Source organism: Drosophila novamexicana, unplaced genomic scaffold (genome assembly GCF_003285875.2).
Source record: "Drosophila novamexicana strain 15010-1031.04,08,12 unplaced genomic scaffold, DnovRS2.1 tig00000121-arrow-pilon, whole genome shotgun sequence".
Lineage (NCBI taxonomy): Eukaryota > Metazoa > Arthropoda > Insecta > Diptera > Drosophilidae > Drosophila > Drosophila novamexicana.
This window is the reverse complement of record NW_020824773.1, coordinates 1897018-1912963: the sequence shown is the minus strand read 5'-3', so window position 1 is coordinate 1912963 and position 15946 is coordinate 1897018. Positions and strand designations below refer to the sequence as shown.

Below are 15946 nucleotides of genomic sequence, written 5' to 3'. Positions count from 1 at the left end.
TATATATGACGATCATAAGGGTACCCTCTAGTCGGGCAACTCAAACGAAGGTAAATACCAGTATTTTTATCAAACTCCGTATTCTGTTTGAAAAGTGTAAAACGACAGGTTCGACGACATACGGAGAGCAACGAATATGAACTTTATCTCTTTTGCCTACAGAGTATAATACAAATTGCTATTAATTGCTTTATATACGAGCTAATAAGAAAACTAAGCAAATAAATAAACGAATACAATTGGGTATTACATAAAGCTTATCTTCAGATAATAAATTAAACGCAAACAAAAAACAAACACTCAAATCTAAGACACGTGCGACCTTTGAGCGCCATTCCTCGATAACTTTGTTATGAATTGTGCAGCCAGGTGCATCCGTTATTATTCAAAGATATCGTAATTGAATTGATATCTGATTTTCAATAATAATATAATAACATTTTACTACTTACCATATCAGAGTCACATGGACTGTTGATCTGGGCCACATCGGAAGAAGTTTTTTTATAATTTGTTGTGATAAAGACATTTATTACGCATACGTTTTGTTTATATTATCTAAAAATTTATTTTTTTTTGCAATTAATTTAATCGAATAAATAGGAAAACTACTTCCAATATATACATAGATAGGCGTCGAAGACTTTGAGCGCGCCCAGCGCCCACTTACTTCATGCGCGCCTCAAACTCCTCCCTGGCCAGACTTCTCATGAGCTTACCATTCTGGTTCCTTGGTATCACATCTACAAACTGTACCCCGGAATGGAGCTGCTTGTAGTCAACGACAACACGCTGGGCGACATGTTCAATGACCTGCTGCTCGGTAAGCGGCGAGCCGGACTTTTTGATGACCAGGGCGCCAGCTGCATCACCATTTCTAATATCCCGCACACCCACCACACAGACATGTAGAACATCGGGCAGCTCGGCGATTATTTGTTCGAGCTCATTGGGCCAATAGTGTTTGGACTTGTATTTGAGCAGATCCTTCTTGCGATCCACGAGGTAAAGATTGTTGTTACTGTCAAAGTAGCCTAGATCGCCGAGATTGATCCAACCATTCTGCAGTGTGGCCTCCGTGTCCACGGGATTGGCCACATAGCCCAGCCAGTTGGAGCCAATGTCAATGAGCACCTCGCCGACCTCATTGTGGGCCAGTTTGTTGCCATGCTCATCGATAATCCTGATGCGCATACCCGGAAAGATTCGGCCCACTGAACTGTCCAGGCTGTGATCAATATTGACCGTTATAGCACCCGTTTCGGTGGTACCGTAAGAGAAGGCCACAATGGATTTCTTCATGAGGCTCTGCGCTCGCTGCAGCACCTGCATCGAGATCCAGCCACCGGTGATAAAGGAAAATCTTATAGAGTCCAAGGACTCTTCTGTGGCCAGCGGATTGGTGAATACCTCATAGGCCTGCCAGGGTGCCAGCACAAGCGTGGTGGCCTTATACTTCTGTATCATCCCAATGAACTTCTCTGCATTGAAGCCCCCATCGAATAATACGCGTGGCACCCCATAGAGTAATCCAATTGCGATGGCGATGAATCCCGTCGCCCAATCGACAGTCGCATGCGTCAACAGCAGGTCTGTGCTTTTGCAAAATCTAAGAGGAGTGACATTTCAATTATACTAGACTATGGCATTCAAATCAGGCTTGGCTATCTTACGGGGCTATTTTGGTAACATGCTTGTGGGATAGAGCCACCGCCTTGGGCAGACCCGAGGTTCCCGATGAGCACAAAATGAGGGCCGTCTGATCGCCATTCTTATTTAATGAAGCGGGTCTGTAGGAAGAAGAATAGGTAACGATTAGTTTTAGGCAGCCCCTTTGGCTCATCAAAATGCCACTCACTGAAATAAGTGCTCGCCAGCTACGGGCTGCAGCAGATCCTCAATAAAGCGAACGCCCTCTACTCGACCTGTCAGGGTTATAATTTTGGGCGCCCAATCCTTAGTGACTTCTTTAATGCGCTCATAGTCGGATCCATCGCAGAAAATGATCTTTGGCTTTGTCACCAGAAAGAGGGTAGCCACGGTGGGGGCATCTCGCGTGGCATTCACCGCATGGAATGGCGTTGCATTGAAGAAGCAGGCCACGACCAGGGGCCCCACATAGGTGCTGGAGTTGCCAATGATGCCAACGACATCCTCTTGAGTCAGCTTCTCCTGCCTCAGGTATAGAGCCAAGCGTGTGCCCCATTGGGAGATTTCCGCATTGGTCACTTTCCTGCCGTCCGAATCGTTGATCTAAATCGTGGTGAGCAGCTAATCAAATTTGAGCTTCTTCTGTTAAACGGGCTACGTCATTTACCTGGACAACTTGATTGGGCCAATTCCTTAGGGCTGTGTAGAATACTTCACCCACGGAGCAGTCGGGATCATAGTATGGACGCCTTCTGATGCCACTCCAGGTTTTGGTCTCCGCATCGTAGAGCGTTGGAAACAAAGCTTTAGCTGCCATTTTGTTTGCTTCAATGCAAATCAAATATTGAATAACTTGAGTTCAACGACTGCCCTTATATATCGTTAGACCCTCCTTCATTCCATATCATATCATGCCTAACATATTGATGCTCTACCGATATGAGCCCAGCTGACTTATTGGTTTCGGTTACTGAGTAGATCCGCTAAAGCATATTAAAAAGATTAGCTTTCCGCATAGTTTTATCTAAGGGGGTTCTTCTTGGCCAATACGAACTCAAACACCTTAAAAGTCAGCTGATATTTGTTTGCACTCGAATTAAATTCTTTCTGGGAATATGTCCTTATCTCTTGCCGCTAATTTACTTAACTTATTGTGGCTATCGTCACGCTTTTATTGCGTCAGTTTTCTATTTGTGAAACTATAGATTACAAATTTTGACGTATATTCTCTGATTTAATGACCAAATGCAATCGGCTTCGCCTAAAATTTGCTTAAAACGAGAGATTCGTAAAGTATTCGTTGATTTTTACTTTATATTCATATTTAATTTAATTCGATTTTAATTATTTTTTTGAAGTGTGGCCAATAAGTAAAGATAATATATGCATATGGAGAGAAGAGAAATATATGGTAAATGCCTTATCATAATTTTTCTGCCTTCCCCTATTTCTTTTTTCTTTTCTTCCATTGAACACAAAAAGATTTAAATTAAACCTTTTAAGTTTTATGTTGGCAACATTGAATAGTTCCAGACTTTAGATATTTATGTGGCTTCATAAAAATAATTTTAACTAAATTACCATTTCAAAAACATCTTTAAATTTTAACTGCATGCGGAGCGTAATTCTGCAACTAAAATAGTTCACTTTGTACATACATTAATTATATACTTAGACACTTTTTATAAACTCCATAAAATTACAGCTACAGACTTTTCCGTTTTTAACTGAGTTACAAATAATGTGTAGGATTTATTATTACATTATTATCCTTAAATTAGAAAATTATATGAGCTTAAACAAATCTCGGCCATTTTTAAACAGAGATTGTATCGAAATTTTGAAATTGCCTTTTAATGAACAAAACTAGTGCAGTTGGGTGCTAGCTTTGAGTTTTATTGTTATAATGTAATGCTGTGTAGTAATTTATGCACGCCTCTCTTCCATGAGTTCCCCTTTCCGACACAAAGCAATGTTGATGTTGCTCGAATTGCCCCATGCTCCACGTCGAGGGGGTCTGCGCTGCATGCATACATTAACATCAAATTACGCCCAACAACAAGGGCAATTTTTACAAAAAACTCTTTTGGGGCGCGGCGAATACTATTTTATAGTACTATATGAAGAGGTCTGAAATTGGTATAAAAATAAAAGAATGCAAATTGGACAGAGTTCATAGTTCCTTTGTCTACTTAAAGGTCCCGAACCACGCATAGCTTTAAGGACTAAATGCCGCAAGACACAAGTTAATTTCAATGAATTTAATGGACTCTCTATTCGCTGGTTTCGGTGGTTTTGGTATTGGTTTCGGTCTTGGTTTCAGTTTCGGTTAGCTGACCGCCAGGCAGCTGTTGTCCATTGGATAATTTGCTTTGTCATGCGAAGCAAAAGTCGCACCATATTGACAGTTGATAAAGCACATTATAATTATACATACACGCACACACACACACGCACACACAAATGTGCAATCCCCACAAAGTGTGTCCGTCTACCCCCTTTTCAGTCAGCCAATTGTTCTTGATGTTGTTTAGAAGGGTTGGCAGCGCGTAATTTTAAGCTGTTTACCTTTACAATTTAATGTTGTTGTTCAATGCTGTAGAATGCTTCTGATTTGTGGTCTGTTTGCCAAGATATCGACCTGATTAACACTCACCAGCTCGGAGCTTAAAATGCTCAAATAACAACTTCAACATTGACCTCAAACCATTTTTTTTTAAATTAATAATAAGAAATTAAATCATAATTGTAATAATATAACATTAGAACGTTGTTTAAATAAAATGTATTAAAAAATTCAATAAAAGTAACTAAATCATTTAAATTTTTTTTTTTATAATTTCAAAGTTATTTTTAAAAACCCCTTTATTAAAAATGTTCCTTGTTAAATGCACATAAAAATAAAAAATGTATATACTTATAATTAAATATAGTATGCAATGCATACTACTTTCCAATTAAGCTGCGGGGTCGCTTTCTGGTAACTTATACAGTGGCATTGGGCAAATATCGCACACCGTATTTACTAGTGTTTGCCCCTAACAAATACGGGGGTCGGCGTCCCTGACCTTAGACAAGAAGCCAAATTTGCGTGCTGGCGTTATCAGCGCGTGTTTTCACGCTTATCACACTTGTTGGAGGCGCCACGTGCTCGATGCTCTCGATGTCGACCTCCGGAACTGTCATAAATCTTGCATACATGCGGAGCGCATGCGTCAAACGTGTTCCAATGCCACAGCGTTCCGCCTGGCCGTTAGAAACATCGCGCCATTCATAAAACCGGGCGATGTTCTTGCCGCGCGAAATGCTGCATCTGGGCAGGACGACTAGTCCTGGTCCTGGATCTCGGGCACGGGCAAACAGTTTGCGGTGATTCCTAAGACGGAGCGGTTGCAACAACGGCAAAAGATATTTGGTGAACGATAAACTTGAAACTTAGCCAAATGTTGAGCTGTAAGCGAACTCAAGACGTATCTAAAGTAGATTAATTATGCATTAGCGAAAACATTTAAGAAATTAGACTATATACAAAATACTAGTATTTTAAGCAAGCCAGTTGGTAAATTCGGGGCAGCTAAGTAAATAATAAGAATTGTTCCGATATAAAAGTTTCCGTTCAAGTGTTGTTAAGTGTGGCAAAGTTAGCCGTGAAAGTTAAGTGCGCTCGTAACTCGGCCAGAATTTGCGGCAGTTGCCGTAACACGTTGCCACAACTGAAAACTTTTTTTGGCCAGCCTCTGTCAGACAGAGCGACAGGCAGACAGCGAGACAGCGGAACAGGCAGCTGAGCAGTTAGCCCTTTAGTTGCAACTCCTGTCAGAAACTGGCGGGCTAACATTTTCCAGTTTTGACAACAAAATTTAGTTAAACAACGCAACGGTGTCGTGCGCGACCGGATACGGAAGTGAACTTGCCGCAACAATTTCGGGCTGCGCTGCTTGCACTGAGCTCCGACCAACAGCCAGCCAACAGTCGCTTGACGGACACACACGCACACACATACAGCACCGACAACGCATACGTGAGCGTGTGATGTGAATGGTAAGTGCAAGTGCTCTATGCCATGACTAACGGTACAATTTCCACCGGTTTTCACCGGCTTTGCTTTTTGCGCTCTATGAAATATATTTTTTTGTTCTTACTCAGCCACCTACGAACTGCAATTTCTAGTTTGTTGCTCCTGTGGCTTTGGTTTGCTTAGAAACGCTTGACAATGTTGTTATTTCTGTTGTCCAGGTTGTTATTTTTGTTGTCGTTGTCATTTTCGAAGTCGTAGTGGTTGTCGTTGTTGTTTGCCTAAGCCCTGATTGCTGTTTTTATGCGGTTGTCCTACAGGTAGAAATTGCAGCCACATTTCTGCGTGTTCAGGCTACAGAAAATGTGGGTTATTGCCAAAAACCATAAATTGAACAAAATGTTGTGGCCATGTTCAGAGTGCAGCTGGCATTTCACATTTATAATTAGCAGCTGACTCTTTAAGCGTAACTCATTAAGGTGGCCTGATTAGCCATGTTTTTAATTGATAAAGTATTTTGTTAAATCTTTTTATTTGTTTTGCTTAACTGAGGTCTTGGACAAGGTGGAAAATAAATACAAATTGTCTTAAAATTTAATTAAAATTTATTTAAGTTTAAAAAATGTTGTTGGTAGCAGATAAAGCTGTCAGACAGTAGAAAAACTCTATCACGGCTGCTAATTACTTTAAAATTGTAAAATTTATTTGTGTAAGCCTTAAAAAATTGATATAACAACAACTGGAATCTATTTATGACTATTTCTTAAACATAGTTTATACATAAAAAATGAATATAATGAATATAATAATTGATGTGAGATAATATTTAATTGAAACGAAGAATAAAATCAGAAACTGTTTCGAAACTCTAAAAGGGTTTGCTTTAAAACGTAGATTCATCTAAAAAATTGATAAATGCTTATCAGCATTTCCACCGAAAAGAAAACACAAATATTTTTGAATTTTATTTGAATTAATATTAGACGATTTAAATAAATAAATAGTTGTGTATGATCACAGCACATACAAAATATCTTTATTAAATATTTGATTGACTTTTTTTTTAAATTTTACTGAAATCTTATGCACAGGGCAATACAAAGATCTCGGTTAATTAAAATAAATTGAAAAGCAAAAAAAGCAAAAAACGAACAGAAATTTAAATACTCAGAATGAGTTTTTCATCGGTTTATTATTTTTATTTATTTCACATAGCATCAGAACCTATGACAAAAAATATTTTCAGAGAGAAGCTTTTCGTTTTCCGAACAAGAGGGTTTGTTTGCTACCATCACCCACTCCGAGTCCTGTTGAAAAAATACATTTGTGAAGTGGGGGAAAAAAAGATGAATGACAAGACTTAAATAGCACAAGAAAAATAAATAGGCATATGCAAAGGTAAAAAATTAAAAGCAAATCAAATTAGAAATGTTGCTGTGAAACGGCTTTTGATATTATATATGTATGCAGATGGAAGCACTTCAGCAACATTAATTAATAAAATCATTGAGCATGCAGAGTACAACAAAAATAAAATTAATTAGAAATCTTAAAATATCAGAAATTGCCAGAATTTTAAAGATGTCTTTAGAAATGTTGTGCTATTTCTTAGACATTTGCATGTGCCGAGTGTCCTTTGTGTGTCCTGTGCGTGTGTCGCGTGCTGAGCTTGTTATTTTTGGTCTAATTGTTAGTTTATTGCTGCCTTGTGTGCCGACTAATGGTCCAAAATGAGCCTGAATTCGCACAGGCGTCAGCTCCAGGCCCAGTTCTGTTCGGGCCACGCATAAATATGCTGCAGGCTAGAGACCACAGGGCTACGACTTACCTCCCCCGGCACGGCTTTAGAGAAATGGAAATGGTCCAGTGAATGGGCCGAATGGTCTGCGTGTCGCATCTATAATTAAGTGAATATACTTGTATATAGAGCATGCCCAGTGTTGTTGGGTCTGGACATAAGGAGATATTTTATGCTGGCACTTGCTGAAATATGCACAGCAAATATTTTGGAAGCGCCATGCTGGTTGTCTTGGGTGTGGTCGCAATGCCAAAGGAAATTTTCCATTGGGAATTTTGTGTCCTGCACTGAAACTGATATGCATTACATCCGAAGACCTCCTCGTACTATGTTGAACTATTTAATTACAGAAGTTGAGTTAAGTGCATGTCTCTCAAGTGTTATTCAAGTGCTGAAATATTCTTCGATATGGTCTTATAGTCCTTACTCTTTAGGTTGCCAATAAACGTTTATGAGTGAGAATTTGTTTTTAATGCTAGAGAGTTAACTCCCTCGGATTCACATTAAAAAGACTATGAAAGAACTTGTGCTTTCCACTATGTAAACGCGGGAGAGTTAATGAAGAAAGTTAGCGAATTGTAATACAAAGTAAAAGCAAGATTTCCCAATTAAATAAAAGCTTTCAAGTTTCATCTCATATTTAAGATTACTAAACACAATACTTAACAAAAATTATTGTTAAAATATTTATATATATCTATTTATTAACTAAGCTAAGTAGGTTAATGGAAGGCATTATAGAAAAGGTTTCTATGATCTCCCATGGAAAACTTCATTAAATTTAACCGACAAGGGCGATAATTTGGAGTTGGTTAATTACATAGTCAAATGTATTGACAATGGTACTTTCAATAACTTCCGTCGTAATTACTAATTGGCATTTCGAGCTCGACATATATTTTGCTCAATCGACACAGGATTATAGATGATACATAGCTTGCCGGTCTACCCACACATAATAAGGATACCAAAATGTATCGAGGCTAGCCAATCAAATTAACTGTAATATATATATGATTAAATGTATGCTTATGTGGACGTGAGTAATGTATGTATCTAAATTTAAAAGAAAACAAAAGTGTCTGATGATAATAATTTAATTGCAGGACACTTTACTGTGAACACAATTTAAAGTATATCTAAGTCAATTCAGTTTGAATTATGGCTGCTGCCAAATTAATTTTTTAAACAGTTCAAGGTTTCTTGGCAGAACTAAGCACTAACAACTACCAAAATTTGAACAAAAGTGTATGAGCATCGACATATTAAATGACTTGGCATTTAAGATTGCGCACAACAAACACCTACTGCACACACGCACACACACTAGCCAGCATTTTAGCTTAGCTAAACGCCTTAAGGTATGCTTTTGTATTTATGCTGCTACCATGACTAATTAGGAGTTGAGTCTAAACGTGCTCGTGCAGGATCTATTAGTGTTCATCCGACAGACTAAAATAGCTGCATTAGCATGCACTCACACACACACACAGCCTTGCTAATAGACACACATACGTATACACTCATGCTCTTAAAACAACAATAAATTAGACTAAAACATCCTCAGCATATGTTTTTGCTGCGATTTGTTGTCGTGGGTAATTGCCAGACTCTGTCAGCCTCTTTGCTATTCGCTCGCACTACATGCACATGGATATATGGCCGTTTCGCGTTATGTACTTGGTATCCACATACCAAGTAAAATAATTAATATACTTGCCTTGAACACAATTTCAACTTTAATTCACTTTGCAGCTACTTGCGGGCGATAAGTATATAATTTAAAAGCCAACCACTACGCTCTCCCGCAGCCAGTTCCGCAGTCGTAGTTTGATGGCAATTTATGTAACTCTTAAAGCAGATACAGTACTTCATAATATGGCAAAAATCATGGCGCATTTCTGGGGTCAATGATTTAATAATGTGTACCAAGCCAGCTGACTCTTAATAAATGTGGGCTTAAGTGATAATTATGATGAGTGAGCGCAAACAGAGCACATGATGAGGCCGTTAAAATACTTTATGGCTAAATCGTTGGAAGCACAAACACAACCAATCTTACTTTACTAAGTAAGTTAAAGTAAAAGTAAAAGTAAAAGTTAAATTAAAAGTAAGTAAAAAAAACTGCTCCCGTCTTCCCTTAACCAAAGCATATTTGCATTTTTGGAGATATTTAAGAATTAATACTTATAAAAGAAAAACTATGGATACATTTTTATTTAAAATGAGAAATAATTACAAAGCACAGAAGTAAGGTTTGTAATCAAGATAAAGATAGTTAAACAACTACTTTGAGATACCTATTTCTAAAAAAAACGCAACCAATCGATAATTTGCATAGAATATTGATCTACACTGGCCATAGAATTACCATTAGGGTCCAGGATATATATAAAAAAAAAGAACCTCGATAACATCAACTGGAGTATTACATAAATGCGCACATAGTTGATGCAATTATGAAATTCACTTATGTTCATTAATACATGCATATTGATACACACATTCGTACTAGTACACAAAAACAGTGCTTGCTCAAGACTCAACCCATAAATTGTAAAATGTACAATTTTGTTTAGCCCTTTAATGATTACAGAAATGCAACTGGCAATTTAAAAAAATAATTCGTCCACTTCTTTCAAACGCCCGTCGACACCAAACGAGGCAACTAATTGCCCTCGCCTCATACCTAGCCGCCACACTAACATTTACATTTTTACTGGAAAAAAGAGCTTAAATAGCAGCAAATACACAAAGCACACAGTACAATATAATCGCACTTGCATTTTTATTCATAGAATGTAATATGCATATGAATATATGTATATGTATGTACAAAATCTCTACACCTGGCCCCAACTGGCACGTGGCTTGTCAATATGACCATTGCTCATTGTTCATTGTTTCCCAAACGATCTTGATAAAACTGCAGTAGATCTTATTGTGCCATAAAGTATGCGCATATACACAAAAAGACAACATTCCCCAAATTATGACTGTAGCTCAAATAGGAATTTTTGATTTATTTGATATGGAAAATTACTTCAACTGTTATTACTACACGAAAAGCCACCTTCGACTTTAGCTTTTATAAAAAGTATTTAAATAAATGAAATTGCTTAAAGCCTAAACACTCCAATTTATCACAGTAAACTCTAATAAATCCTGGGCAAAACATGATTATTATGCATTTTTATTGCTTACTAATTGTAATGCAAATAGCATAAATCACAGAATTAATGTAGGCATTTAGTTTTGTGACACTTTCGGCTCAAAGTATTTCGGCCAATTCGTGTTGTCTAATGCCAGAGAGCTTAACGTGTCCCCAGTTGTAGGCACACTATGACTATGTATCCAATACTAAATCTTACTCAAGTAGCATAGCCATGTGATAAATACCTCAACTAAAAATGAAACGAAAAAGTAATAAAGCATAAAACGCTGGCAAAGGGAAATAAAGCTGCGATAAATTCACAACAATAGCCGAAAGGCTTTTAGCTAAGGCCGCAAGCATGAAAAAAAAAAAAACAACAAGAAAATAGTCAAAAAAATCAAGAAAAATACAAATGAAGGCATGAAAGTTATGGACAGCAATATATTTGGTCTGGTACTGTGGGATTGTGGATTTGTTGCTGCCTAGACGCTGACACCAGGCGGCAGCTTAAATAAATAAAATAAATCAAAAATGTAAATCAACACTCGTCACACACACACACACACATATAACTCTACATATATCTATGGCCAGGACAATAATTTGCGCGCACAAACACACGCACACACAGAGCTACACACACACACACACATGTGGCGAATATATGTATTTCTCACTCCTTCAAGACCTCTCATTAAATTTGTCTGTGCTCGTTGACTTTGTTATTTCTAGTGGCTAGTTATTTGGTTTTGTGCGTAATATGAAATCACGACAAAGCATTCATTCAAGTGTTTTGGATATGTGGCATAGCAAATATTAAATTATGCCCGCCGCCACACAAAAGGTTCTAACGAAGCATTTATTTTATTTGTGTCCACCCTCACACTCTTCTCTGCTTGGCCCATGTGTATCTATGTGTTTTATTGGCCTCTCCCTGGGGTACAAACAATAATTCATCAATATTAAATGCATGACTCTTGAAAAACCAATATTAATTGTATCATAGAAATGTGCACAGACAAAAGTTCACTGGCAAAAACAATGCCACAAGTAATACTGCCTAAGATGGGAGCTTTTGACTATAGGATACTCTGCATGCAAGTCGAAAAAATACCTGATGCAGGTATGCAAAAAACTCTCAAATATATCCTTTAAAGCTAGATAAAGATTCTTTGTAGTTGATTCCTATGATTCAACATAAGGATGTCTGTTGATGGTGATCACGAACATACATTTTTTTACAGTACAAATTAACAACTAAGTATAGACGTACGATCCATGCAGCCAATGATGAATTCATAGCTTGTCATCAACGATAGGAATTAAGTAAACTCAATTAGAGATTGCGCAACATCCCAAATTATCAAATTATGAATTTAAAGTGTCGCCGCAGAATGCACGATTCCCAAATAGCCTGTGCATCATTCTATGGCTACAGGGTATGAAAAGACAATATTGATTGAATTGAACTGGCAAATGCCAGTTCCAAATCCTTTCTTGTTTTTTTATTTTGGCAGCCTCAGGCAATTTGTGCAGTATTAGATAGTTCTCTGTTGTCAGCTGGCTATATTCATTGCATTCTAAAATCAGCATGCTTCAGTCTTTTCCCTCAAACGTTCTTTAGAGAAATGTTATAACCGCAAGCAAGCCATTCACTGCCTGTAATTAAGGCTAGATGCACCAAAGGGCACTATGTATTGTATACATACATATATATTCATATATATATATATATATATATATATATATATATATATATATATATATATAGATGTACGTATGCATGAAAGAATGGTTCGCTTTCAGGCGCTGTATACATCGGCCCTGCAGGCATTTCAATTAGGACGCATTCGTTGAGCAACTTCATTTCCTTTGGCCGGCAACACGCCGGGCAGGGATACGAGAATCTGTAGTGCCTTTGACTGAATGGTTGAGGATGCTCTTTTTAAAGAGCACAACTCCAACACTTGATGTAATTCTCTTCATTTTCAGTTTTGGACCTGCGAATGTCCCGGCCGTGCGTCCTATCGCAGTCGCAGACACCTCTTCATTCATTTGACAAAATTGATGGTGGAGAGGGGGGGGGGGGGGGGGGGGGGGGGCGTAAAAACGTGCAGCCTTTGTCCGTGTCCTACCCACCTGGCTACCTGTCCTCCCGTGTTCCGGCAAGTGGACAGTTGCCTGCGTTGGCATTTATATTTTCTTTTTTTTGTGCGCGATTCCCTTTTTTACAGCTGTTTATAATTCCGGCTGAAATCTACTTCATTTCATCAGCGTCTTCACGGCATCTTGCATTTTTGAAATGAATTCAGCTTCTACCACTTTTTCTTCATTTATTTTTGGCGTCATCTTTAATTCCATTTCGTTTTCGCATTGCCCAAGCTCAATGCCCGATGCCATCTGTCCTGCTGGCTCCGTGCTGCGACCTCTGTCGGTTGCTGGACATTCAATTTGACGCCACATTTATTCACCTTTTTTTTTGGTTTGCTCTTTTTTAAACAATTCTCACTTTTTCTCGCACTTTAATTACTTTGTTACACGCTCTACTGGACCTTACCCTATGCGTATGCTTAATCTATGTTCGTATACTCCATGTATATCGCGTATACGCAATGTGTATTTAACTTTTGGCAATGTGTTAATGTTGCATGTCCCTTGGGTGCCAGCATCAGCATAATCTAGCCCTAAGTTAGGTCGAAACTTTGGCCAGCATTTCTGCAACTTGTCCGTTGATATCTCTGGGGCAATTAATACTCGCACTTGTGCGGCTGTTTTAGCAGCCCGTTGAACCAGAAAGAATAGAATACGCAAATCGCAAGCGAAGTTCCCAGTTGGACAAAGTTCGACTAGTTGACCACACTTAAAATTTTCGAAATGACAACTCCCCCAGGGCTTCACACAATTATACATCATTCAAAACAGCACGACCCTCGTTTATTCCCAGAACAAAATGTCACGCTTTCCGCCTTTTGTTGGCTTCCAAATGCTTTCCGTCCCTTCCTTCTGCTCCTCGGGCTCCTTGCTGCTTTTGTGTGCAGCTTCCGTTGGGTGGCCCTCATTGTTTTGACTTCCGCTTGGTGTTCGAGTGCCTGTGTGATGCGCTGTTGGTGATGCCCATGTCCCGCAGCCCGCGTACCAGGTCCCGTGTGATGCTTCAGCGGCGAACAATAATAAACGCCTAGCTCGACTGCATCTTGTTTGTTTGCGTGCTATTCATAGATCCCTATCTGGATCTGTGTCAGCATATAGATTTAGTGCTCCATTACAGTGGACATCTGGGAGCCCGCTAACCGACCGTCCAGCCGTCCAACGGTTCAACTAACCAACCGTCAAACCCTACGACTGGCACTTTATTTGCTTAGCGCACTAGTTAAATTGGGCAGACAAATGTTTAAGTACCCCTAACCCTACCCCACGCACACACACCCACCTAACATACAGAACTAGTGCCAGTTTTATTGGTTGTTTTTGGTTTTTTTATTTAGTTTCTGTCGCTTTTACGCTTCGTCTAACTTTTCGTCCATTGGCTTTAGTTCGTTGTAATTTTTTTGGGGCTTCCCGTCCGTTGAGGCTTTTCGACTGGCATGTGCTGATCCCACCAGACCAAGGACTTTGCAATTGGAGGTCACTTTTGAAACGCTTGTTTGCCCAATAAACATTTAGTTAACTTGAATAACTGAGAAAAATTATCGCTTAAAAGAAAATGTGATGTAAAAAATTTATTTAAACTCAGACATATTTAATGTGTTTAGTTTTGGGCACCAAAATAACAGCTGAACGTAATAGTTGGGGCTTGTGCATAAGATATTTAAATAGTTACTCTAAAGATATGTTAACATGAAATATTTAAATATTTAATATTCATTTAACTTAACTATTATATTTATATATTTAGGATTTACTTTCTTCTTATACATAAGTTAACTTATAACTTACAGAATTTGTGGCTTGAACTTTTGCATAAAACGAATTTTATAAATGACTTAATACTTTGTAGTTTAATGTTAGATTAGTTCATGTTTTTCACAACAATCATATGCTGTCTTTGGGCCTTCAAAGAAATGTTTAACCTACTTTTTTTCACCTTACACTTTTACATAAGTATTTATTTATTTATTTATTTATTTATTTTAGCATTTTTTGATAAAAACAATGATGTTTGTGAATTTATTTACAGTCTGATGCATTGTCTGTCTTGCTTCCTTTCTTACCTATGCTCCTTCGATGTGTAGGCTAAAAATGTACTACATTGGGTCCAAATCTTAGTCTAATAGTGACCAATTCAATAAGCACGAATCCTCTTTTCAACCATAAAAACTATAATTACATTGTTAACAGCGTATTGCGCAGTCGGCTACAGTCGACTTCCTTGTGATATTTGCAATCTGATTGTTTGTTGTGTACATTTGGGGCAAATGTTAAATATTTAAGCACATGCATAAGAAAATATTTTGGCAATGCCCGATGTGTGTGTGTGTGTGTATGTGTATCCATGTGTGTTTATGACTGTGTGTGGGCAGACAGAACTAATTTTTTGGTACCATAATTCATGTTGGCTGCTCTGAATGTGCCTCAGACACATTTCAAGGCGATTTTCCGGTTTGGCTGTTTGTTATTTGCAGTTTGTGAAACTTTTTAGCCTGCAACAAATGCCGCCATTTGCATTTCTCCCATTTGCACTTGTGCACTGTCCCTGGAGAGAAAGAGAGATTGTGAGAGTAAACAGAGATTTCTACTACAAGTATGAGCAACTATTTGGCACACTGCTTACATTATTTTCGCTGCTCTTTTATTTGTACATTTTCTATTTGAATGCAACAAAAAATTGGCAAACGAAGTTGTCGACAGGCATCTAAGTGAATTTGTTTGTTGTCCAAGCTGCAAAGCGATGGAAAGAAATGGAAATATATATATGCAGAAAAAAAAAAGAGAGAGTGAGCCAGACGCTGACCATGCACTTGGCAAAGAACCAAGACCAGCAGGGGCAGAGCTGAGCAGCACCAGCAGCAGCAGCAGCAGCCAAGGACCTCGATGTGGACTTTCATTTGCTCTCTTTGAGTTGGGCTTTGGGATTCGCATTGATTGCTACATAGCCTATTATCCTTAAGTGCTTATCATAATTTGTGTAGCGCTCTCTTTCCGGCTTCTTGGGGCACAGCAAACACCGACGAGACCCTCAAATAATTTATTTTGCAGCGACTCGTACGCATAAGTCGCCTTAGCGACTATTCCCCCAGGTCGTACATGGGGAAATGGATTTTCTAGCGCCGACATTGACGCAGCCGGAACGTGCGAGCATCAGTTCAAAGTAGTGCCAAGAAGGATGTGA

The 15946-nt window shown here is 38.5% G+C and overlaps 1 protein-coding gene across 1 annotated transcript; it reads right to left on the bottom strand.

Moving 5' to 3' along the window:
- Nucleotides 1–666: 666 nt before the first annotated feature.
- LOC115758060 (4-coumarate--CoA ligase 1) lies at nt 667–2467 on the bottom strand. Its single transcript, XM_030698574.1, has 4 exons — nt 2318–2467; nt 1859–2253; nt 1674–1790; nt 667–1609 (listed from the first exon to the last, which is right to left on the bottom strand). The coding sequence occupies exons 1-4, from the start codon at nt 2465–2467 to the stop codon at nt 667–669; spliced, it is 1605 nt and encodes a 534-aa protein (XP_030554434.1).
- Nucleotides 2468–15946: the final 13479 nt, after the last annotated feature.